General features: G+C 49.0%; 6 protein-coding genes across 6 annotated transcripts; 2 read left to right on the top strand and 4 right to left on the bottom strand.

Moving 5' to 3' along the window:
- Positions 1–553: 553 nt before the first annotated feature.
- Positions 554–1,402, top strand: GAR1_1 (H/ACA snoRNP pseudouridylase subunit; the record flags this gene model as incomplete). The annotated part of the gene is made up of 3 exons (XM_044824739.1): positions 554–614; positions 781–831; positions 882–1,402. 3 exons carry the CDS (start codon positions 554–556, stop codon positions 1,400–1,402), a joined length of 633 nt encoding a protein of 210 aa, XP_044680396.1.
- Positions 1,403–1,893: 491 nt separating this feature from the next.
- On the bottom strand, positions 1,894–3,795 carry J7337_007083 (uncharacterized protein; the record flags this gene model as incomplete). Its single annotated transcript, XM_044824738.1, has 1 exon — positions 1,894–3,795. One exon carries the CDS (start codon positions 3,793–3,795, stop codon positions 1,894–1,896), a length of 1,902 nt encoding a protein of 633 aa, XP_044680395.1.
- Positions 3,796–6,483: 2,688 nt separating this feature from the next.
- Positions 6,484–7,419, bottom strand: PPS1 (tyrosine/serine/threonine protein phosphatase pps1; the record flags this gene model as incomplete). Its single annotated transcript, XM_044824737.1, has 4 exons — positions 6,484–6,852; positions 6,911–7,104; positions 7,197–7,292; positions 7,365–7,419. 4 exons carry the CDS (start codon positions 7,417–7,419, stop codon positions 6,484–6,486), a joined length of 714 nt encoding a protein of 237 aa, XP_044680394.1.
- A 1,333-nt stretch (positions 7,420–8,752) lies between these two features.
- J7337_007081 (uncharacterized protein) lies at positions 8,753–11,213 on the bottom strand (the record flags this gene model as incomplete). Its single annotated transcript, XM_044824736.1, has 3 exons — positions 8,753–8,883; positions 8,934–10,656; positions 10,824–11,213. The coding sequence occupies 3 exons, from the start codon at positions 11,211–11,213 to the stop codon at positions 8,753–8,755; spliced, it is 2,244 nt and encodes a 747-aa protein (XP_044680393.1).
- A 4,270-nt stretch (positions 11,214–15,483) lies between these two features.
- Positions 15,484–16,633, top strand: J7337_007080 (uncharacterized protein; the record flags this gene model as incomplete). Its single annotated transcript, XM_044824735.1, has 2 exons — positions 15,484–15,555; positions 15,656–16,633. 2 exons carry the CDS (start codon positions 15,484–15,486, stop codon positions 16,631–16,633), a joined length of 1,050 nt encoding a protein of 349 aa, XP_044680392.1.
- A 1,351-nt stretch (positions 16,634–17,984) lies between these two features.
- On the bottom strand, positions 17,985–20,069 carry J7337_007079 (uncharacterized protein; the record flags this gene model as incomplete). Its single annotated transcript, XM_044824734.1, has 1 exon — positions 17,985–20,069. The coding sequence occupies one exon, from the start codon at positions 20,067–20,069 to the stop codon at positions 17,985–17,987; it is 2,085 nt and encodes a 694-aa protein (XP_044680391.1).
- Positions 20,070–24,053: the final 3,984 nt, after the last annotated feature.

Here is a 24,053-nt window from a genome sequence, read left to right as displayed (position 1 = left end):
TGGTCAAATGTGTTGGCGGGTCGACTTATGGTACGGTTTGAAATGGAATATCCCTCGTTTGGTTTTGGTTTGGTTCTGCAAAATACTTACTTGGATCGGTGTGATAAGATATCTTAGTCTGTTTCAATTTATTGAAAAGTTCAGCGAGCATGATGAGTTTACAGTGACTGTCAAACACTGGTCAAAAAAGATGTTCACTCACAACCTGCAGCGTCTCCTTTGCTCTATTTATTATGTCATCCGATGTTCATCCTTATCTGAGATCGGTATATGATGTCGGTAACATAGTTTTTCCGCCCCAGGTCGCATCAACCAATCGGGCCGCTCTAAGCTAGCTCCCGCCAAACCTTCGGTGGACACTCCTTTGCAAAATTTCACACGGCAAAAAAAAAGTTCAGCATTCGACCTACGCGGAAACGATTCCAAGGCCCAAACCAACGACCAAAACCCCAGCTACGGGCATCAACCGAAACAGAATCGATCGAGCGATCGAATCGCGAATTCTTCATACCTTGGATTTATACCAATTGGCGACAGCGCAAACTCGATAATCATGTCTTTCCGTGGAGGTTCGCGAGGACGCGGCGGTAGTGGATTTGGAGGCCGTGGCGGTGGTACGTCTCTATTTCTTCGTTTCGCGGTTGATTTTGGGGGAATTGGCTCTTTGCGATGCAAGAGACGTCGGAATCATGCGAATTGAGGCTGGGATCTGGGAGTGATTAGCTCTTATAGCATTGTTTTATGTGGATTCAAGATCAACTACTAACGAACCGTTTCTAGGTCGCGGTGGCTTCCAACAGCGAGACATGGGCCCTCCTGCTCAGATCCTCGGTATGTATAGCATCATGTTCTATCCGGAATCCCATAACTAACGCTCTCAGAAATGGGCAAGTTCATGCACGCTTGCGAGGGCGAGATGGTCTGCGAGTCCATCAACCCCAAGGTCCCTCACTTCAACGCCCAGATCTTCCTCGAGAACAAGACTGCCGTCGGAAAGGTCGACGAGGTCCTCGGCCCCATCAACCAGGTCTTTTTCACCATCAAGCCCACAGAGGGCATCCAGGCCACCTCTTTCAAGGAGGGCGACAAGTTCTACATCGGCTCAGAGAAGCTTCTGCCCCTCGACAAGTTCCTCCCCAAGCCTAAGCCCCCGCCTGGAGCTCCCAAGCCCAAGCGCGCCGGTGGCGGTCGCGGTGGTGCCCGCGGTGGACGCGGCGGCTTCGGTGCCCGAGGCGGTGGCCGTGGTGGTTTCGGCGGCGGCCGTGGAGGTCCTCGAGGTGGTGCTCGTGGTGGTTTCGGTGGTCGCGGAGGTGGCCGTGGTGGCAGCGGCGGTTTCTCACGAGGTGGAAGCGGCTTCGGTGGTGGTCGCGGACGTGGTGGCTTCAGCCGCGGTGGCCGATAATCTCCTTGCCACGACGACGACGACGACGACTGCAGATAACTTCTGTTACTAGGGAGGACTAAGCGACTACGCGACCCACGAAAGCTGCTTAAAGGGAATGGGGATCGAAAACCATGGAATCTAGGAGGAGGGAAAGGAAGAAAGAAAGAAGGGATTGACATGTATTTCTCTGGCGTTGGACGGTATCTGATTTTCCAAAGTGCTTTGCTTGGTTTGGCTTTCCCACATGGCTCTATATCCCAAATCCCGCGGTCGCCATGCTCGTATGATACGGCATCGGATTGGAGTTTGTATGTACAGACACAAGAGGATTCAACGAAGAAGACAAGAGAGAAACCGAAAAGAACGGGCAACCTTTTTAACTTAACTCATGTCTTTATTGTGAAAAATGTACGTTTTTATTAGCTTTTGTAAATCTCCTGCTACGCTCACGGGGTATATATAAGGCTCAAAGTCTCCAAGCTCTTGGAACGCCATGCAAACAATCAAAATCACTCCCCTCGGCGTCTGAGTAACGCCGCGCACAACAGGCCCAGAGCTAAGATAAAGGCCAGCCCTCCTAGTCCTAGGCCAAAGTATTGCGCATCCCGATATCCTCCCAAGGGATCCTTGTCACCGCCCTTGCCCATTTCCACAGCTCCAGCCATGCCCAGCCCTACTGAAAAGGCGAAAGCTGCTGCTGTATTGGTGATACTGTTTGCGAGTCCCAGTTGTCCCTCTGGCACATCTCGTCCGAGCACAGTTGAGGAAGCGGGAACAATCAACACCATACCAACTCCCATGAAGATGGCGCTGACAAATGAGTTGGCCCAATATGCTTGTTGAGTTGGGGCTGACGCCAGAAGAGCTGAACTAACCAGAATGGTGATTGATGAGACCACCATGCTCAACTGTGCTGTAAAATCGCGATTTGCAAAGGGCCAACATACAAAGGCGATGATAACACCAACCACTAGTACTGGCACAAGAGCAGCACTCGTGAGAAGAGGACCCCAACCCCTGACAACTTCGATAAACTGTACGAAATACCATGCCCAGATTCCAAATGCTGCTGATGCTGCCGTTACGAAGCCGAGTGTGATACCAGCAGCCAGGTGAATCTGCTTGAAGGGCACCAACGGGTGACTGGCCTGTGACTCGAAGAAAGTGAATAGCGGTATAAGTATGATTCCTGCAATGATCAAGATGTACGTCTCGGGAGTATCCCATCCCACAATGGGCGCCTGGTTCCAACCAACGCTGAAAAAAATCAAGGCAGCGATTCCAAACACGAAACCCAATATGTCTAACCGCTTCCACAAGTTGCCTTCGAAATTGTAGACCAAGACTCTTTTTGCCGGGATGACAAGGATGCTTGAAATACCTAGGGCTGTACATACGCCGGCCAAGCAGTAAAAGGCCCATGGCCACGAGGCATAATTTGCAAACAATCCTGTCATTACCGATCCAGTAACAAATCCGAAAGGGACGGAGGCATCGAAGAATCCCATCACAAGCATCTTGCGAGGCCCAGGAGGATAAGCCCTCACCAGCATTCCGTGTCCATTTGGAATAGTAAGTGCAGGGCCGATGCCTTGCATAGCTCGACAGAAGCAGAAGAACACGGCTCCTCCATTTGCGCTCGTCTGTACATACACACTGAGACCAGTAAGCAGACTCCAAAGGGCGAACCAAATGTATCCAGCGATGAAGGTATATCTTTGTCCGCAGACATTCCCGATCCGGTTGCCAAAAAGAGTGGATGCGCCATAACTCAGTGCATACGCTGATGTGAACCAAGCAAGGTGTGTTGTGCGCTCTGGTTCGAAGAATGACTCTCCAATTCGTCGGGCAGATGTCAGTGTCTGTGCAAGACTGGCATATGTCAGAACCTGTGCCATACATATGACAGCAACAAAAAGGCTTTCGTTGGTGGCATGGTTGAACTCAATCATCCTGGCCCCCTCGTTCAGGGGCTTCCTTCGCAAACCCTGACTTGCAGATGAAGAAGGATCTAGGTCGGATCCCGCACGAACGTGGGTGACCGTGCCTAGTGGGAGTGATCGTGTACCCATGTCAGGCCTCAGGGCCATGTATTGGTGATGCTGTGTTGTTCCTCGGAAGGCTTCAAAGCGCCTGGCAGCTTGGACAAGTCCGCCATGGTTGACCGAAAAGTCCGATGGTGTTGGACCTGTAGTAACAGCAGGAATTTCGTTTGGGCGAGACTCGGCCAGGTTTACTGGAACACTGAATCGTGGAGGTGGTGTATGAGGCGTATCTAATCGCGGTGGTAAGTTCGGTGTTGCCAGTCGAATCAAGTCTTCAGGGACTTGTGCTGGAGTCTGAGCCATTTCCGATTCCACTTCACGGTCAAGGAGAGAATCGGTCTCGACATTTGGAGGTCGTCCTGGCATAAGTGATATAGGTATATAGTTGCTTCGATGCGATGAAACGGGTGAAACAGTCATCTCTGATACACTCATCTGGCTCGCCACATCCATGTCTAGCAAATCCACATTCGGGGATATTTCGCTGACGCTTGAAGGACTTCTGGCATGAGAATTGGAACGAGAGTGAGAGCAATGTCCAGGCTGAGAGTGAGAATTGAGGTTTGTGTAAGGGGGAGCCGGTGCTGCTGGAGAGTAACCGCCATATTGTTGTTGATAATGATGGCGAAAAGATTCCGTGACAGCGATCATGGTATCGGTGACATGTTGGACGGCAGAGTTGGATCGATTTATTTCTCGACGGGCTTCAGACTTTTCAGAGTCTTGTCGTGATACGTTCCGAAGCGGCTCCATTGTGAAGTTGGTGACAAGTCAGCAACGCCTGTGTTAGCAATAGTCGCCCCTCATGTCCTCGCTTGTATATGCTCTGGAAGTTGATTATGGTTTGGAGGGAAAGAGGAAGATGTTATTAGTCGATAAAGCAGATGATCAAGGCTGAGGAACCCTCGTAACTGAATCAGAAATCATAATCGAAGAGAATCAGAAATCAAGCAATCGAGATATAGTCAGGGACGCTTGGGGCTTTTAGTCAATTGGAAAGGCTGCGCTTATAGCTTACAGCTTACAAGGAGGATAATAACCCATGCCTCAAGCTGTAAGAAGGCATGTCGGCTCATAGAATGGAAGCTGATCCATACCACTCCGTAAGCCTTCAGGGCTGACTCGCCCCCGCAACTAAGCTTAGCTTTTAAGGCTCAGACTCTGGTTCAGGGTCCGGAGGTTTAGGACCAGACACTTCCATGTCTTGGCCCAACCGTTAGTTTTTGAACCGAGATGAGGGTGGGTAGTGTAGTAGTGTTAGTGTATATGGGTGAGCCAGAAATAGAACCATCGATCTTGCAAGTCGTCACAAGCTGTATCCGTACTGGTAGGAGAAAGAGATTTTGGCCTCTATGAGGATTCTTGTAGGTAGTGATCTACTTGTCTCGATAATTAGTCCTCCTTTTAGTAATGCCTGACTTTTATCACGATTCACGTTGAGCAAAGCTCAATTGGGGCGGGGATAAGACAGGCCGTGCAGTCTAGACAGTTCAGAAAGTCGGTGATGCATTAACACAGGCGGCGGTTGCAGTGGTTCACGCAAGAATCTGGTTGGTCGATCGATCACGATCTTGTTGGTGATGATGGAGAAACGAAAAAAAATGGTGTTGGTGATACTTGTACAGTAGTGGAAGGCACTCTCATCAAAGCGGCTACGACCAACATAGGCCAATGCAGCAAGAGGCAGTCTGTAGGTATGTACCACTGCTACACTCCTGCTGTCCCCATAGGTATTGTCTATCAATGGTTAGTGATCGTCAATATTATTCTCCCTTTTATTTCCTCAGTGCATTGTTACAGCATCATCATCGGTGTAACTAAAACCCTAATTAGGTGGTATTCCTCTCATGTCCCGACGATCAGATCCCCCCATCCTTGCCTATCATCAACAGCGCAGCCACCCGCCACTCTCTAGAGCCTGTCTAGCCCGTAGTCCTAGCCTAGCATCCTTCAACAGCACAGCCTCAACATATCACAACCCATGTCTTACCCTGAACACGTTCTTTGGGTCTTGAGCTTCTGGCTCCAGCGCCTCCGACAGCATGTTTCAGATATAGATGGTGTTGATTGGTCTTTATCAAGTTGGTGAAGACTCAAACCTTGAATCGTTCTGGTCTTTTTGTGAGACAAATTATGTGATTTTCTTAGTTGCCTCCACTTCATGAAGATCTTCCCAGTTTCATTCAGTAACTACCGGGAATTCGGCAACCAAGCCTCATCATGGTTTGTCGGTCCACTCACCGCAGAGCCTCAGATTGTGCGCAGGCATCACGTAGGACTCTATTTTTGGTCATACTCAGCTTCCCATGCCTACTCATTGCATCGAGAACAGAGAACCTGCGAGCACATACAAGCTTTTCTTGAACCTTATACTGGTTGGTACTTGGAAACAATCAACAGGAGATATGAATTAATGGTCTAGTAGCGTCAAATCCTGTTGGATTCCGAATATCCACTCACTCAAGCGAGATTCACTCTCTCAAAGCCCTGGATGAAAGAGATACCTACAGCAGGCACTCTGTTTTTCATCATGAAAATGATCTCATCATTGAGAGCCGTGCGTCCGCATCACAACCAATTGACCGTCACATCTTTATCACTGTGTAATGTGACACAAGCCTACACGCCACACGAACAGATCATAGTCGATACTATCGAGCAACTCCATATGGCCATGTACTGCGCATCTATTCATAATGCTGTGCTCATAAAGAACCCGGTTTAAAGTTGTCACATAAACCAAGTAACAAGGTAAGGAAGGAATGTATGGGTATCATGAACTACCATTGTTTCAATAAGCTGCGTAAATCATGTCCTGTCCAAACACCCAACCCCCAAATAAAAATGTCTCCGACCGTTTGCGCTGAACCCCTTTTGTCCCTGATGTTTGTCCTTGCGAACTTCCTGTTGAACCCCCTGCTCGATCCTGCGATACCCTCCAGTGATGGCAAACGTATGCTCAGATCCAGACTACATGACCTCTACCCCACCCAATTTTTCGGTACAACTACGCCAAACCAACATACCATGTTAAATAGCAATATCGGCTGTCGTTCAAGGCTTGGGTATGCGGATGGTCTTGCTGGTCATGAGGCAGCCGTGGATCATGAACAGAATCACGGCAGGATGGAACTCGAAAGCCGAACCCTGGAACCAGACACCAAAGGGAAGATTGTCATGAACCCAACGCTGCGAGAGCCAATAGGCCATGATGGCGTCCATGCCGAGCGAAGTGGGAATGGGAGTTCCTTCGAAATACTGGCTCTTGCCAGTGGCGTCCTTTGGAAGAACCGAAACGGTAACATTGAAGCGGGCGAGGCGAGTGAGGCCACACAGAACGAAGAAGGTAAGACCAACAGTGTCGGCCAGCGAACGAAAACCAAGGGTGAAGGCGACCATAGCGGGAGCGACACCGAAGGAGATCTGAACAGCATCACTATCAGCGGCGATAATAAGTGACAATGCGTGCATTAAGACATACCAAATCAGCAAGAGAATCCAATTCTTGGCCCATGAGACTACTCTTCTTCCTCCATCGAGCAACCTTGCCGTCGAAAAAGTCGAAGAACAGACCGAAAGGAAGGAAGAAGAGAGCAAGCCAAAGGTTGTCAAAATCCTTGGGGTCGCCAAGTGCGTATCGTAGCGAGGAGAAGATGGACATGACACCGCAAGCACCTGTGATGACGCTAGAGTTAGCAAACCATGTCGTTTCTACGAAGAACGAAGCATGCCAAATGCGACGGTCTTCGTGGTCATGGTGTACATACCATTCATGAGAGTAATCAAGTCGGCAAGGTGCATGGCGCGCACGAGAGAGAAGTGCCCAACATCTGCGGAAAGAAGAGTCTTTTGCTTGTCAATTGCTATAGAGAAGATCATTGTCAGTACTGGAAAGCAAAACTCGCTTAATTTTGTCATCCTTGGCTAAAGCTTACCTGGGCTGTTGGAGGATGTGACGTCCTTGGGGATGTTTCCATTGGAGCCCGACATGGTGTTGCTCCTTCTAGACATTCTACGGTAGTTCCAACGACTTCCGGTGAATGCGAGGTTTGATAGAGTCGGACAATGCGAGGGGTTGACCTTAGCAGTGTTCTGTACAGGAGTACAGGAATCGGACAATCGTAATAAGCTTCGCGGCGGTGGCAGGAAGCGGTGTCGATGGATGCGAAAAGAGAATATTCCAAGAGAGCAGGAATACTAGCGATGCGAAGTTGAGTGGTATTCCACGGTGCAGGACTTGTTGTGTTTCTGGTGGTTGTGTGAAGTTGTAGAAGGGAAGAGAGAGCAGGTTTTCCACAAGTGGTTGACGTTGACGTTGACGTTGAGGAAGACGTCGTGTTTACTGCTTTCGCCGCGGGACGTCCTGCTTTCCTTGCTTGGGTGGATGCCGTCATTGTGGGCGCTAGTGCTGGCCAGCTGCACGTGATGGCAATGTCTTAGACTTACTAGACGCTCAACCGTTCCTGATAAGTCGCCAGCCATCAACAGTTCGTCACACGGAAAGGTCAAAGGCGGTTGTTCATGGTCACGTTCGCATCTAGGTACATTGGATTTTTTTTAGGTACTTATCTTACGTACATACAGAGTACGTCAGAATGGTACAAAATCTCTATTGTCACCAAGTTGATCAACAGCTCAACAGATTCTGGGGTAGAGTATCACATGTCAGATTCGTATCGTATTCGCACAAGCTCACTCACCGTCAGAACATTAAGCGAAGTTAGATGAAACCTATGAGAGTTAGTACAGACACACAACTGTTCTAGACACACGCAGAGAACGGTCAAATTGAGCACAGAGCGATAAAGATTTCAAGACCAGGCATCCCCAGCGGTGTTTATTCAGGTCCCCGTCTGCTCATGGCATACTGTGTATGCGTTACCCCTTGACTCGATATGCAAGCGTGTATGTATGTATGTATGTAGAGTGTGCAGCCTCCTTTCAGAGGCGGTAAACAAAAGAAAACTACCCCAACGCCAGTATCAGATAAAAGTCCCAAACAATGCTTGCGGTATTTGTCTGGCCGCTGTAAGACAGGTAGGGTGTGTCAGGATACGCAACTATGTGTGCGTGTCTCCCATGCTTCATAATTAACAATTAATTTTTATCCATAGACGGCTGATTGTTATCCTGTAGAATGAGTGTGCAAAAGTCTGGACATTGTGTGGTTTTGCTCCTGCTCATCGTGTGATGAGAACCGAGAATCCATCTAACCATTGGCCACAGGAGCCAGAAACACCACAGATGATGTATCCTCGAGGAGGTATCAAAGTGTGCCTAGTGACTAGGGTCAGCTAAGTTCGTAGCGACACAAGAATAAAACTTACGCATCTCCTCCATGAGCATTTCCATAAACGGGTGACTTGCGACCCAAACTCGTCAGAATTTGTATACCATCGATCCAAAACCCAGATCGCACGGCAAAGCCACTGATGTATTCACCACGACGAACATCTACGTCTCCTGTTAGATTCTTGTAGGACCATCAATGAGTAAGAACTTACCAAACTCGAAAGTATCTCCTCCTTCTTTGCCGCCCTTCTTTCCAAACAACTGCCTGGAATCATCGTCATAAATGAATTCCATTCCGTCCACGGCCATGCCGTGGTAAATCACCACACGGGATAGAACTCGGTCCTGCTTGACAGCACTCGTAAAGATGGCTTCCGTAGGCTGGCTTCCATCCATCTTAGAGCTACCCAGCTTCTGGCTTCGGAATGCACCCTTCCCGTTCGGTAGCTTAATGAGAGATTCCTTGGAGGTAAATCTTTTGTAATCGTCAATATCAAGTGATCCTCCCCCGTAAGACTTGACTGATATTTTGAGAGATCCCTTTCTTTTCTTCTCAGGCAGTCTGCCTCGCAGCTCGCTCTCGCTGAGTGTGATTTGTCGGGAGGGCGTCCCTTGATCAGTGGGATACTCGATCCAAGCATGGCAGACATCGTCACCGTCTGCATAAATCTCAACAAAGAAAATTCCTGTGGCCGCCATAACAAGTACATTGCCATTTTCGACAGGGAAGGCTTGAACACTACCGTCGGGGCTCATCGGGGGATCGTTGGGAAGTCGGAAAGACGGGTGAGCTCGGAAACGCAAGCAGTCAAGGCGGTGCCATCCACATTCGTCGGCCTGGAGTGCAAGACCACCTTTGGATTTGGTCCTTGTACAATAGGCCTCTCGAGCTACGAATGTGCGGTTGAGCACCACGTAATCTCGCAGCATTATACCACTCTCCTGGTGGGGGCACCCGAATAGATGGCCCGTCTCATGCATATGAGCGCCAATACCGATATTGGCAGCCTCCCAAGAACTGCCCGCTTCGTTGCAGTCATTAGCCACGTGGTTTGTATCCGTCGGAGTACAGTCAGTGAAAGCAGGCACAACCTCTTCGAAAGTGGAAGGGTAACTGTGAAGGCAGTGAGATCCAAAAATGGCGAGCTGAAGATCACCATCCCCTCCTCCAAGAGCAGCATGGCCGGTCACGGTCTTTGCTGTCGTATCCCAATGAGAATCCAAGAGGAGACAAGACACGTATAGCTTTTGCCCTGGCAGCGGGTTGAAGTATTTCTGAACGGCCTCTGAAGCGATCCCGTACAAAGCGCCCTTATCGGTCGCCTTCTCATTTTGCTGAGCCTTGTTAAGATCTCGAATCTCAGCAAGGGTCTTGTCGGAGCGAATAATATGCACACGGGCTTCGGAGCGCATGGTGCCGTTCTCTTGGTCACGATAATTGGCCGAGCCTGTTGTCCATTCTTCATCAAAGCGGAAGGCCCGTCGGCCAAGCTTGTTCCGCCACATCTGTTCCGATGTGAAGGCCTGCCACAGGTACGCTGCCATTCTGAACTTCTTCACGGCCATTTCCAGGCCATTTCCTTCCTTTTCGGCTCGGGCGGGCGAGGCATCGAATGTTTCGGGGGAGTCCTTCGCAACGAGTATCGCTAGCTGCAAAGGTGGTGAATTGGTTACAGGCAGCATATGAACAGTAAGGTAGGAAGCATGGATTGGGTTGGAGCTGTTGCTGTTCGCAAGTTTCGGGCTTGAGAACTCGAAGCGCAATCTGTTAGGACCCGGTTGAAGGTACACCAGTGCTTTGAAATGCGAGTTGCAAACGGGCCAGCTGATCGCGGGGAAGTTGTCGTCGAGTCGGCAAACATTAAGGGTGCCATCGAGGGGTTTCTCGGCGGCATTTCCGATTGTGCCATAAACAAGAAGAACTTTTTGATAGACCTGGCGACGGTTAGCACAACACTTCAACTAGCTTCTTGAGCGAGTGATGTTTGTTGGAAGTCTTGGCATAGCTTCTGTACCCCTGACGATATGGCTTGCATTTGCATGCGCGCCACAAAGCCCACTGGCCAAAGAAAACAATTCAAAAGCAAAACACCAAGACATACCCATGCATTTTCGGTGATGTTGACCACTCTTGGGGCGTATGGTGACACTGGAAGGGTTTGTCTTCCATTGATAGAAGGCGCACCGAGACCCGACATCCCCGAAACACTGTTGCGGTTGGAGTTGGACGATAGCGGCGGTCGCGTGGGGACGTTGAGCTGGCTCTGGCTCTGGGACATTTGAGACTGTCTACGTTGGAGTTGTTGCTGATCTTTTACCTGCAGATGAAGTGCAGGATCTGACTGGTGATCAATCGAAGGCGGCGTTAAGGAGCCGCTTGAGGGCGATGTTGCTTGACTTGTAGCACCATCACTGGATGTGTCGGTTGATCGATTGGTACGGAAACTGGCCCTCGATCGGCGGCGCAGGTTGTTGAGGAAGGCCGGGGCCATTGTCGCCGGCGACTAGGACCTGCCTTTTCCAAAATGTATCCAGATAATAAGAGTCAAAGTTGTATGACAATTGCGTCGCGGGCAAGCGAGAGACGGATCAAGAAACCAAGGCAAAATCGACAGAAAAGTGACCGAGGGAGAGACCGAGATTCAAGTACCCAAGAAAGCCGTGGTCGACAGAGTAAGAGAGGAGAGCGCTCGTATTGCAAGTCTGGAGGAACGAATGGGGTGGTAGTTTAGATGAATGAGGTGGAGTGAGATCCCGAGGGGGGGTGTAACAAGAATAGAACCAGTGGAAGCTGTCAGTTGTCGACAGTTCCAGGTTGACTTGACGATCGAAGGAAAAGGAAGGAGGAAGGAAAGGCGCAAAATTTTAGAGATGAGAACCTAAGGTAAGGTACCTAGGTAGGTAGGTAGGTAGGTAGGTAATATGAGAGGGAGATGGTCTCTAGAAGGACCAACAGAGAAAGTAACATGGAAATGAATTGAATGGAAATCCACTGTTTCGTTTCCCAGGATCTTCTTCACGGCCTTGGAAAAGATAACCCTCACTCAAATATCCCCTTCCACCCCTGTTCAACGGACAACGGAGCAGGATGGATATCTTTATTAGGATCCTAGACACTCAACGAGTGATGACAGATGACGGAAGATTGTTCTGTATGGCCGGACTGGACGAAAAGACGGCCACAACCGATCCAAAGACGTGCACAAAGTGGCTGGTGTCGCTAATGCACTCGCCGAGAACGAGGATGTGATCAAGCTTGGAGCCGGGGGATCCGCTGGAATTGGTGGGTTGCAGCGATTCGATTTATTATTGCGGCCGTTGCAAGCGTGCTCAACCAGATGGTGGCTTGCAGTGAACGAGAGAGAGAGAGAGAGAGAGAGAGAGAGAGAGAGGTTGAATCACTCTGAGGGATGGAAGCCGGAAGACGGAAGACGGCAGTAATGGAATGAATGATATGATTACCCATCGGAAACATTGAGACATTATACTCCTCCAACCGTGTCTGTCTATCTCTGTTGATCAATTCAGGTCGATCCAGTATCAAAATGTCCCAGACTCATCCTTGTAAGCTTATGGGCAGGCCACAGAAGGGCCAAGACTCACGACGTGCCGAGTTGAAAGCGATCGTGATCTGGGTGGGCTTGAGCGAGGCCCAAGTTGCATACAACCACAAGTTCAGTGGATCTTGATATTGAATTCAACCAGCCGCATACAGCGGGAACTCAGTCTTTGAGATGATCCCAGGAGCTAGGGCAGCTAATAGTAGCTCTTGGCCAGCATCTAATCCAATGTCTTCGCTTAGGCACTGGTGTTCATCAACTTTACAAGCAATCGTGGCACTCGGCTAATATTCACCACGCAATCGTGTTGATGATTCTATAATATATCAGAAGTCGCTGCTATTTTGAAACCATCAATCCTCGACTTCGATGACGTCGAGATACATAATAGTACAGCCCCTGGCCTTGTCTAAGGTACCTAGGCGGGACCATCCCGTGCCGCCGCTGATAGTAGACCATCCAACGAAATTGCGTTTCCATTCAAGATCTCACGTTAATAAACATACTTGGTCAATACTGTTGTTGGTAAGTGTTTCCAGGGGATGAGCCAGTTGATTGATGGTGTCATCCATGATTGCGAGGCCATGCAGAAGTTCTTTTTAGCGCCTGCAACTAGACTAGCCAACGCATTATTACACAGAATACTCTATCTCAGAAGTGATTGAATCAATGGGATTCATGGTTTCTCCCCATTCTCGAGGTGGTTGTACCGACCTTGGCCATCTCGTTTCAGATTCGAGGTTAATTCAAGGCCAACCACCATGTCCCCTCCCACTGCAACACCAATTGAATAATGTCGGTGATACTTTATCTCCTCACTCGAAACTATCCTGTTTCGAGACCGTAAGCCGATAGATCCCACATCATGGTAAACAGGGAAGTAAATTCTGATCAAGGGAGAGCAACTCTGCAGAAATGCCCTGCATCCTGACTTTTCAATCATATGCTGATAATGGCGGGCGGCTATCAACCGAAAGCAAAAAAAAAAGAGTCCACATATGCGAAATGCAGCTTATATGAGGGGAACATTGATCAACATCCATCTTGGGAGGGTGAGCTGATGAATACGATGATGACCAACTGACGACAACGCCTCGTGTTGTGGGGATAACGTGGGTGAACTGGCTAGGTCTCAAAGCAAATGCTGTCTGGATACTGACTTGTGAATTCGTCATTCCAGATTGACAGAAAAATCACTTGAGACTTGACGGCAACCAAACTTGGTCGGGGAGCACGACGCCGACTCCGACTCCCATGCAAGCCGAATAAATTGTGCTGTCGGCATTTTCACATTCTCTTTTGACGCTGTTGGGAATCAGAGTTCGGATCCCCCGCTTTCGAATTGAGTAACGATGTGTCTCTTGTAAACTCAGCTCTCATTGATATTGATCAGTCGACTTACAGATCGTTTCCTTCGATGGACTTGGTGGATATTTACGGAATTTAATTAGTGTTGTCGTATTGGCTGGCTGAAGCATCAACGAACGTGAGTTGTGGAGCTATCCCATAGACGAAATTTACTGTTAAGGAGAGCATGTATGGATCAGCATAGCGAGACTTATCCCTTTAACAGAGCTTTGATAACCTGGTCAATGCATTCAAATAAAAGTAAACAAAAATGCAAGCCCTTATCCCTATTCATCGCCATAACCCATCTCATCAGTCATCATGAGTGAGAAGAGATAAGAGACAACTCGCTGTTGAAGCTCCTCATATCCACTTACCAGAGGTTCGAGCAAATCGTTGCTGAATACAATGGCCAAGCACGTAGTTCATTTAAAACCGAAAACAGGGAAGAATCTACAATCAAGCAACTCCTTTCAAACATGTGGAGGAAACAATATATAGGGCCAAGCTTATACTCCGTCAGCTGGTCCCTTACATACATGCAGTTATTGACCAAGTTTAGTCAGGCCTCGGAAAATCTGCAGCCAATCAAACCGAGCAATGGACTACAGAACAAACGAGTTTGTTCAGCCTGGACAGAGGCTGCCGCCAGTATACTAAGTAAACTGGCATTGTATATCCGTACACTTGACAGATGTAGAGAGACCATAGCTTGTGTGGGCCTGATCTGTTTGAGGGGTTTGCATTTCGCTTGTCGTGAAAAGCCTATCAAATGGCATTGCCGAGTTTATACTCCGTAGCCTTTCTCACATCCCATGAACTACTCAAACCTGAGGCTGGCTGAAGCCTCTGACAGTGAGAGCTGGGAAACGCCAGATGGGTCCATTTGCTGGCCCGGCAGCGTCAGATCGAGTGCGAAGGGGTCGATTTGAAGCATCTGATTGGCTGAGATCCGTGTGCAAAGTGCATGCATAAATACTTTTTCCCAAAGTACCCAAGTACCGGGTACAAGTCTAATTAAAACTTTCAGGGCAGATCGAGTCTAGCGAGCAAACTCGGGTTTCGTTTCCAGAGGAATGTGACCAAATTTACTTGGTGACCCCAGCGACCGGCGACTGAAAAGAGTTCCTTGACGTCTTGGATCTCATGTTAATTGATCACGATAGTGCAAGTTGGCAGTCTCTCTTTTTTAGTCATTGGCAGGTGAGTATCAAGCGCAGATACAAATTTAAAGAAAAAGAGCCATCATTGTATTACCACCATACCTTAGCCCAACAAAGATATCTCCAAGACCTCGAGTCTGTGGACGAAGAAGCCAAACTTAGTACCCAGGTTCCCTAAAGTTTCCAGCTCAATTCAGCTTCTCCTGTCCTGTAAGTCGTTACCCGGCCGTACCTAGTGGCACGAGCCCCTCACAGGACATGTCCGCTTATAGGTACCAATTGAAGGACAAAGTACCCAGTACCTAATGACGGGCAACTGCAGTGTTAGTGCGTGCCACTAAGACCAGGTTAGCAGTGGAGGCTCCAGCTCATAAGGTACAGTACTCAACTGTAGTTAACGGTCCCTCGAGATTGCGTTTGCTTGCTCTGTTCTCTCCAACTTAACTTTGGATTCTTCATTCACGCACCCAAGCCACTTCAACCACCACCACCACTCACCACAATCCACTCCTTGACCATTACGACTCGATTTCTTGCCATTCGACACACAAACCTTTACCAAAGATCAACCAATATTGTTTTTTCCCTCTTTACACAACACATCGATCGATTCGACTTTTTAATCCAACTTTCACGGCGGTTGCCCCTAGCAGCAGAGCAGAGTAGAGCACAAGTGCGAGTGTTGGAGCGTCATGTCTTCGCCGTGGAAGAAACAGCCAGAAGATGTCGTCGACAGTGTACTCAGGCGTGCAGAAGTGAGCAAAGTGAGTAACTTGATCCATTGACTTTTTACTGGCAAAAATTCAATCTGTTCTTTTTAACTCCTGATGAAGCAAGCATTGACTGACATTTCCACTCTTTAAGATTGCACGACGTTTGCAAAACCGCCTCGCCCTCGCCAAATTCAAAACGAAGCATGGCTGGGAAGACCTCACACTCGACTCCATCGAGCCGAAAATCGAAGAGGAGATGCGACGAAAACGCTTGACCGAACCTACAGATGTCCTCTCCGACTCATCATCAAGCGCATCCGATCTCCCATATCCGTCCCGAGCCCTCATGAGCTCTCCCCTCAAAGCGCCCCTGTTCTCCGATGCGGTAGGCTCTAGCAACGGCAGCACGGGACACCGCAAGCGCACATACCTCGCCTCCTTTCACGATGTATCATCGAGCCCTAGCAAACGATTCCGACTTTCCCCTACAGCACACAAGTCCTTTGGCAGTAATGGTGTATGGAAGAACTCGCATCAACTAACACGATCTTCCCCCCTCAAGCCCAGGCGGCAACAACACTTTACTACCTCGGGCGGACCCGATGTCTCCTTTTTCCAGCAGCGTCTGATGAGTCGTGAGCTGACATCACCCAATTTCGCTGCACCTTCCGATGACGATGACGATCTTTTGCCCATCCACTCATTCAACCATACCAATATCCGCTCGTCTCCTCCACGCACACCACCTATGCGTACCAGGTCTGTTAGCAAGCGGAACAAGGGCGAGAACGGTGCAGGGACCAATGGCAAAACTGGTGAGGAGGGAGCAGATTTACTTCTCTACCTCGCTGCTTCGCCATCACCAGCTGTCAGAACTTCAACTCGAACACGAATGGAGCCCCCATCAACCCCTCCCCAGAAGAACAAGCAGATGGATCTACCGTCTTCAATGATGATGACGCCTGGTGGGGGTAACCTCTTCCCAACCACGCCCAGCCAAGCTTTCGACTTTGCCGAATTTGTCAACATCACACCCAGCCCAGCACAAAAGCCCTTCAAGACACCAATCTCAATCACGGCAACTAGGACACCTGTGAGCGGTACTCAAAGGCGGCTCACGTTCGACTGAGCGTCTGAATGAAGGGTTGGGAAACGGTGTGATTATGATCCGAGTTCTTTGTGGACATGATACCATGACAGCACTTGTTCTGACACTCACGCATGTACTCTTTTTTTTTTTTTTCATTCAATCATTTGCAATTGGCCTCGAATATCCGTGGCGTACAGTAGCACCACTGTACATGTCTGGGTTTCCCATTATTTGCGACGGCGTTATAGAATAAACGGCAATGGCATGAAAGAAGGTCTTTCAAGGGAGGTTATTGAAAACCACGTCTTGTACCAAGCGAGACCAGGAGGACTGTTTTTATTATCCAGCGGCTGAAATCTTTTATCTTGTCTGAGGTCAAGAATTGTTAAAACAGATTACATTATGGGCCGGTTCAGGAGAATAGGGGGCACTGCCTGGATGGATTGATGGAACGGCTTATGGACAATGTGACTATCATCTTATTTTACTACTAGTACCTACCTACTTAACTATTTCGAGTTCAAATTCACATTATTAGCGAGTCGTTCTTGAGAAGGTTGATTGATCACACGACTGCAAATGCCTGCACGTGGAACGAAAACGAGTGAGGAGAAAATCCTTCTCCTCCGCGCAAGGGTAGGTCGTCGCATAAAAACCCGTGTCCAAGCGCGCGTGCGACGGGCAATTTACGCGCGAAAGAGCTGGCGCGTAGCTACGTCGTGTCTGTTTCGCGCCTCCAAAACCCCCATTTTTGACCATCTAGAGCCAATCACTAGACGAAATGCCACAAGTCTAAGTTTTGAGTCTGATGTCATGAACTCCCGAGGGATGGGAAAAGCGTGTTATTTGGTTGGATGGACTGCATCATGTGGATTGAAGAGGGGTTCGACAGTACTTTCGAGACATGTACTCGATCAGAGAGGCTCGATATTGGCTGCCAAAACCTGCCAGAAGTGGAAGCACCACGTATTTGATGCATTACTACTCCGTAACACAGTTTAACACTACACTACGCCGATATCCTAATCATACAATGCCAATTAAGAGTGCCTGCACAATCACGCGCATAGTCACAGTGATACGAACAGCACATTGTATTAATAGTGGTATAAAACTAAAGTCTCGGCGGAGCATAGCAAGCTTTTCTGATTTTGACTCTAGCGACACCTCACGCAGTGTGCGTTCTTCTAAAGCAAAAGAAGGAGAAAAGCCTAGTTCTGTGGTATCATAAGCATAAACGCTGACATCAAACATCAACACCATCTATCCATCTTCTGTTTTAAACTCCCTCTCAAGTCTTACAGCGAGCCAATGAGTATCCCAGGCGAACCACTATGTTGGTCCTCCGCCGAGAGGAACGAAGTGAATTCCGTGTCCCTGCTATGAGGGTTCACATCGCCTGGCCAGTTTGCCGTCTCAGGATATGGCCGTCGCTCTCACTTCGGGAGTGTCGAGATGAAGGGGGAAAGTCAGATCCATCGTATCGGCCATAGATACTGGGTACACGTGGTTGAGGAGGCACAGGAGGCCACTCGCTAACGTCGCTCACTCCACTGGTATATCGTGAAGTGTAACTCTCAGCCCGAGAGTGCCTGACGGTCTGGCGGTTTGTGCTATAGAAGGAGCTGGCGGCAGTATAGCGTGGCATATTTTGAATGTGTCCCATGCTAGACATGTGTCGGCCATCGAGCTCCAAGTCGAAGGGGTTTGAGTGAACGTTGCCGCGCCAAACTTCCTGTGGCCTTAGCCTCACACCGTCACCCGTCGATTGAGGTGTAAGGTTCCGCGACATGGTCGGGCCTTGCCTCTGATCGACTGGCTCTCTATAGGCCATCGGTGGCGGTTGCATGGGGTCGGGAGACAAGCTGGAACTCTCGTCGGCAAACGGGTTATCCAAAGAATGAGGCCGAGCAGAGGCAAGTGGGGGTGGCACAAGAGAACCGTGAGGCAAGACGCTACCGCGACCATATGAGTCCCCATGAGACGCTGCAGAAATGTTGTTGGCATCAGAGAAAGGGTTCGGGCTAGGAGTCCGTCTTCCATCATGACCATCGTCAGGCACTGGGGGGGCTGCTGCCAGATCCACGACGCTTGATTCTTCAATAAGTCGTGACCACCATCCCTGTTGTTGCCCAGGAGCTGCACTCCCTCGGCTAGGGGCGCGGTTTGTAGACGCGCTGTGGCTTTCGGCGCCGAACTGAGAGTTTCCTCGGCTCATGTCGACGTGCGAAGAGCTCATGGACAGTCGGAATCGTTGACCAATCTTCTTGGCATTGGCGCTCATCGCGGCAGCAACCTTGACAGAGCGAGGCGTTGGGCCGAGCGAATTGTTGTCGATTTCGTACTTCTCCTTACCAGATCCGCTTTGAGGAAAATCGAGCGGGGTGAGAAGAGTGGTCCTTCGACGCTGCTGTCTCCGTCTCCTGATGAGCCAAAAGATGGCGAGTGCCAGGAAGGACAATCCCACGATGGAACCGACAATACTGCCTACAACGACCGGAGTTGGGCCTGCATTGTCAGGGTCCTTTTTGACAGTTGAATCGGGACTTTCGGTCTTCGAGGCATGGTCGCTTCCAGCAGTAGCACCGAGGCCAATGGTCGTAAGGCCTCCGTCGGCTAGAGTTGCTGTACTAAGTGCTGGCGCAGCCCCGTCAGCGCTCGTCTCACCGTCATCGAAAACGAAACTATCAGATGCTTCAGTAGTCTCAGTAGCGGAGGAAGCAGCTCTGGTCCCAGATCGGGTTTGGAGGGTCGTTGACCGAGATGGGGGACCAGTGAAGGTGAAGGATGCAGTATCAAAAAGGAGGACCTCCGAAGTAGACGTCGAAGACGAGGACAAGGACGATGATGATGAAGACTTAGTCTCGATTATGAGTCGAGCATTTTCTGGAGTATCCTTAGGCGCCTGAACAGGAGTCGTTACAGGGTCTGGTCCGTCGATTAATCGGGCATCCTGTGGTGTCTCCTGAGATGACGGCGGGGTCGTTGTCTGGACGGGTGTTGTTGCCGGATCCGGTCCGCCTGTCAATCGAGCATCTTCTGGTGTTCCCTTGGGTAGCTCTTCAGTGGTTGGCTGAACAGGTGTCGTTACCGGTTCAGGGCCATTAACCACTGGAGGTTCTTGGGGTGTTTCCTGTGGGGGTGGTTGAGAAGTTGGCTGAGCAATCGGCTCGATGGGGACTGTCGTCGTCTCGTTCACATTTGCGTCACTGGTTTCAGGCGCTGCCTCTCCTCCAGCTGCAGGTACAGTCGTTGAAACGGGCTCGACCTCTTGCGTTGTAGGTACAATCAATGATGCAAACACTGGGGTATCTGCAGCAGGATCCGCTGCAGGAACAGATGTCAGGTCTGCAGCAGGCACAGTTGAAGCCGGCGGCAATTCAACGCTGTCGGTGTTCTCTGTAGCGTTGGCTGGGACATGGTATGTAACCACGATGGTGGTAGGCTCGGGGATGACCACATAACGAGACTCCATCTTCGTCTGAGTGATCACCACTAATGCTCGTTCTTCGAGCGAGTGTGTATGGTTGGTATCGATTTCTCGTGGTATGCCGGCATACTGTCTTCCGAATAAAAAGTTGAACAAAGCCCGTGTTCGGAGGGCTAACATCCTCGACCAGAAGCGTTCGCGATGCCAGTGGCTGTTAGTGAGAGCTGGAGTTGGAGCCTGGCCCAACCGTGAACAGAGGCAAAAAGTCTGATAAATGAGGAAAAGCTTAACATAGGGCCCGTGGCCATCTACTTTCTGACAATATGCATGTAGATGGATGATCCAGTCACCTTGCCAATGTAATGAAGGTAAGAGAATGTAGATATCACGGCCAACTACCGTGATGGGAAACGAGAATGAGTGAATAATGGTACGACAAGAGAATGTAGAGGGCGCAAAACAAGGAAAGACACCAAGAGAAACAGAAACAGAGAAGGAAAGGAAGACAAGACAGAAAGTGTGAGAGAGAATGAAACGACAATATGATTGCCCCGAGTGGGAGGGTGGTCAACCTAACATCGAGATACCGAGCCGACCTACCATGAACTAACTCCCTTTACCCTTTACTAGCGTTTTAGCTGTTTCCAGAAACTACAACTGACATTATACATCAGTTTAAGCGGACCACGGTAGACATGGGTTCGTCGTAGCTAGGAGCAATACCCTGTCCTGCGACAGATCTGAAGCACGACAGCCTCCCCACGCTGTCTGAGCTTCACTACCTACCTACCTGACTAGCCAGGCCCTACCGCCCTAGCCAGTCCAGTCTAGTATCCGAGGAGCAAACAAAAGATCCGATGGGAGCAACATAAACAAGGTTGATATTCCAGACTTCTGGGACGTCTTGGCTCTCTTGGCTTGCGTGGACTTGTGTGATGTTTGCATTTGCGTTTGTCACGATGTTCCAGGCGGGTGTTTCCCCGTCGGCGTGACATCCAAAGCTCCAAATAGAGTGGAAGTTGGTCGGAATAATTAGAAGGATGTCACCCACATGCGGCATCATTCCGTTTGTTTTTTTTTGTTGTTTTTTTTTTTGCTTCCTTTGGTTCCTGTTTCTTGGTCACTTTGACGCCGTAATTAAAAAACGGTCTCGGCAACGTGGGCGACTTCGCATCGCGATCGTGTTGATGCATAGTGCGCGCATAATACAGAATGTTGTTGATGGAAAAAGAAGTCCCGAAGCGGATTTAGGTGAGTGAGCCTCAGCAAGGAGATGAATTTCAGGTGGGGATTGATCCAGATTCCAGCCCCGAGTTTGGCCTGGGCCTGTTCAATCATCTTGGCAGGAGTAGTGCCTAAGGTAGGTACCTACCTATGTAAGTAAAAGTTGGGTTATTCTGGTTAGCGCCCAAGCGCTACTAATACCTGTACCTGACCACCTGAGACACCTGAACATCCACCACCATTCTCCCTGGCCCTGCCCGTTGTGGCCCTTCTCGCCAGCAAACGCGCCGAGCCCGGTACATCGCACCTAAAGTTAGCCAAAGGCCCCGCTGCCAGAACGTGGAAGACAAGGCATGGCAAAATATCCCACGAAACAAAGCTCACTCTAGAACAAAATGAGGGACTGGACAGACCCGACTGCAAATTTCATCCTCCTGAGGATTGTTTGGCTAGCAGCTAATCAATGAACGTGCATACTGTAGTACCTGCATATCGTACCTGAAAGGTGTCTCCTTCGGGATGACACCGGCATTAGTTCCAAAGTCATATCAGACGGCATATTTATCACCACCGCTACCACACACAAACAGTCTCTCAACACCATCACACGCAGGAAACCAAACAAATCAGCCCAAGGCTCAGCATTAGGAAGCACGACAGGGTTGAATCGCCAGATAGATTAGGCTGGTAAGCAGAAAACAGCTGGTTTAATCCTTCTTCATGCACTATCAATCCTATCTCTTAAGGACCCTAAATGCTTATAGGTCTTCCAATATCCTTGCTTGGATCAGTTCATCCGCTCAGGCATCCCTTGCCTTACCGCTCTATACCCATGTTCCGGGTCACGACCGCCCACATCCCTGATTTCCTTCGCCTCGAGCCTGACTCGGACTGTCCCCGTTTCTCGTACTCAAAATCTATCTGTGCCTCTGTTAGCGACGCCTTTCGATTACCGAAATAGAACATCTGTCCGTAATGTCGAATTCCGCTGAGTCACCAGCATAGGACGGAATAAAGTTGATGGCGTGCGAAGACGCTAAAGCTTTTGATACCGTAACCTTAAACATGGAGATCATCCTTCATTCCAGGGATGATCTTGAGAAATAAATTGAGCTTTACCAGTCTATTGGGAGTCTACCAGGTTGCCGGGTAAGTTGTTGAGACGAATGGGACTATAACGAGACTTTCGGTATGAACACATCCTGAAGAGGTCTATCAAACTCCTTTATGCTTCCTTTATGAGACTAGACGATGATTTAAGGACGTTATGAAACACCAGCTTTGAGTTTATTTAGACTTAACTGATTGAACCTACTTTTAAACAATATATAGGGAAAGCTTTATGTGATCCTTCAGAGCGAGAACATTGTCCCATTGTGTGAAAATTTGGAAGACTAACTTCTTGACTTGTTTTCATCGTTAAACATGGATGCATAATCTGAGGATATCACAACTCTGGTTTATAAGTTCCCAAAGTAGTATATAGAATCCTTTCTTGACTCTGTTATTGGAGCTGCTTTTTTCAGACTCAGCTTTGAGATGAATACCGAGTGTGTTGAATTAGTCAACTCAGTGAATCATACATCGTGGTCCAGGGTATGTTAGCACATGAAGGGTTCATCATTCTAAGTTTTTTTGAGATGAACGTTGAATAAGTGGGTAAAGACTTTCAATGCAGTTAAGAAACGACGGCTATTCTCCCAGCTTCTTCTTGAAATCATACTGGTAAGACCTCAATGTTTATTGTTGAAACAGGGAGAAATTAAGGTTATGAAACACCTCATATCGTACCTTTCCATCATTTCATCGGATTATGTCCTACATAAAGTAAAGTAAAGGTTTGTATCCGTAGCATCAAGTCAATTCTAGCACTTCCATTGGCGTTCCTTGACCAGATTAGGAAGTGACATGAAACAATTTCTGAGATGCTCACTCGCTCTCTTCGTGTCTCAAAAACATCCATTACCAATGAGACTGACCGGTCTTGCATGAAGCATGAATTCGCATGGCGATGCATTGAAGACAGTCGACAGTTGACCAATCGCGGAAATAGGAGTCCATTTGCCGGGTAAAGGCGGCGGTGGCCAGGCACCACCAATTAACTCACTCACTCGTATCATGGATCAAGAACATCGACACGACCTCCTACCTACCTGTCTACCTAAACAAGACAACCAACTGATATCCTCTTTTCATATCGCTTCAGCAGGAGATAATTAGTCCCTTAGAAGGCAGAGCCTGTGGTTGGCTCTCTTGTTAGGCATTGAAGATAACCCCGCGGCTGCTCCCGCATGGACCGAGCCGATCTTGGCACTGACCAACACTTTGCTCGACTCAATCTCAGTCACCGAAACTTTTGAGGCTTCGTCTTGCAACGCACTTTGTCCTTTCCACGCCAGAGGCTCAATTCTATTGTCTGACCGAGTCTTTGTCAGGCCGTTCTTGTCTTATTGTTTGTTTCATAGCTGTTGGCTAGCGTATCGCTTTTGGGTCTCTCTCGAAAAGTCTTATCGTTTTTAGTTATTCTCCATCCCATCAGTTCATCATCTCCGCCAGCTTCCCTCCATCGATAACCAAGCTGTCTTGAGGCCCTCACTCAGCTTCTGCGTACCCAATCAACATCTAGCTACTGTACGTGCTCTGTGCTATGTCGCACCTCGCTGGACCCAAGCTGACGTCGTCTTCTCTTTAGCATAGCACCCCATAGCATCCATAGCTACCTTAGCTTTCATTCATCCATAGCCTAAGCATCCTATCTCGCGGTACCTTACATTATTAGTTGCGCCACCTACAAGCGCTTCAGCC

The sequence above is a fragment of the Fusarium musae genome, chromosome 5 (genome assembly GCF_019915245.1).
Source record: "Fusarium musae strain F31 chromosome 5, whole genome shotgun sequence".
NCBI classification, from domain to species: Eukaryota; Fungi; Ascomycota; class Sordariomycetes; order Hypocreales; family Nectriaceae; genus Fusarium; species Fusarium musae.
The sequence above is the reverse complement of the archived record's forward strand: the minus strand, read 5'-3'. Positions and strand labels throughout refer to the sequence as shown.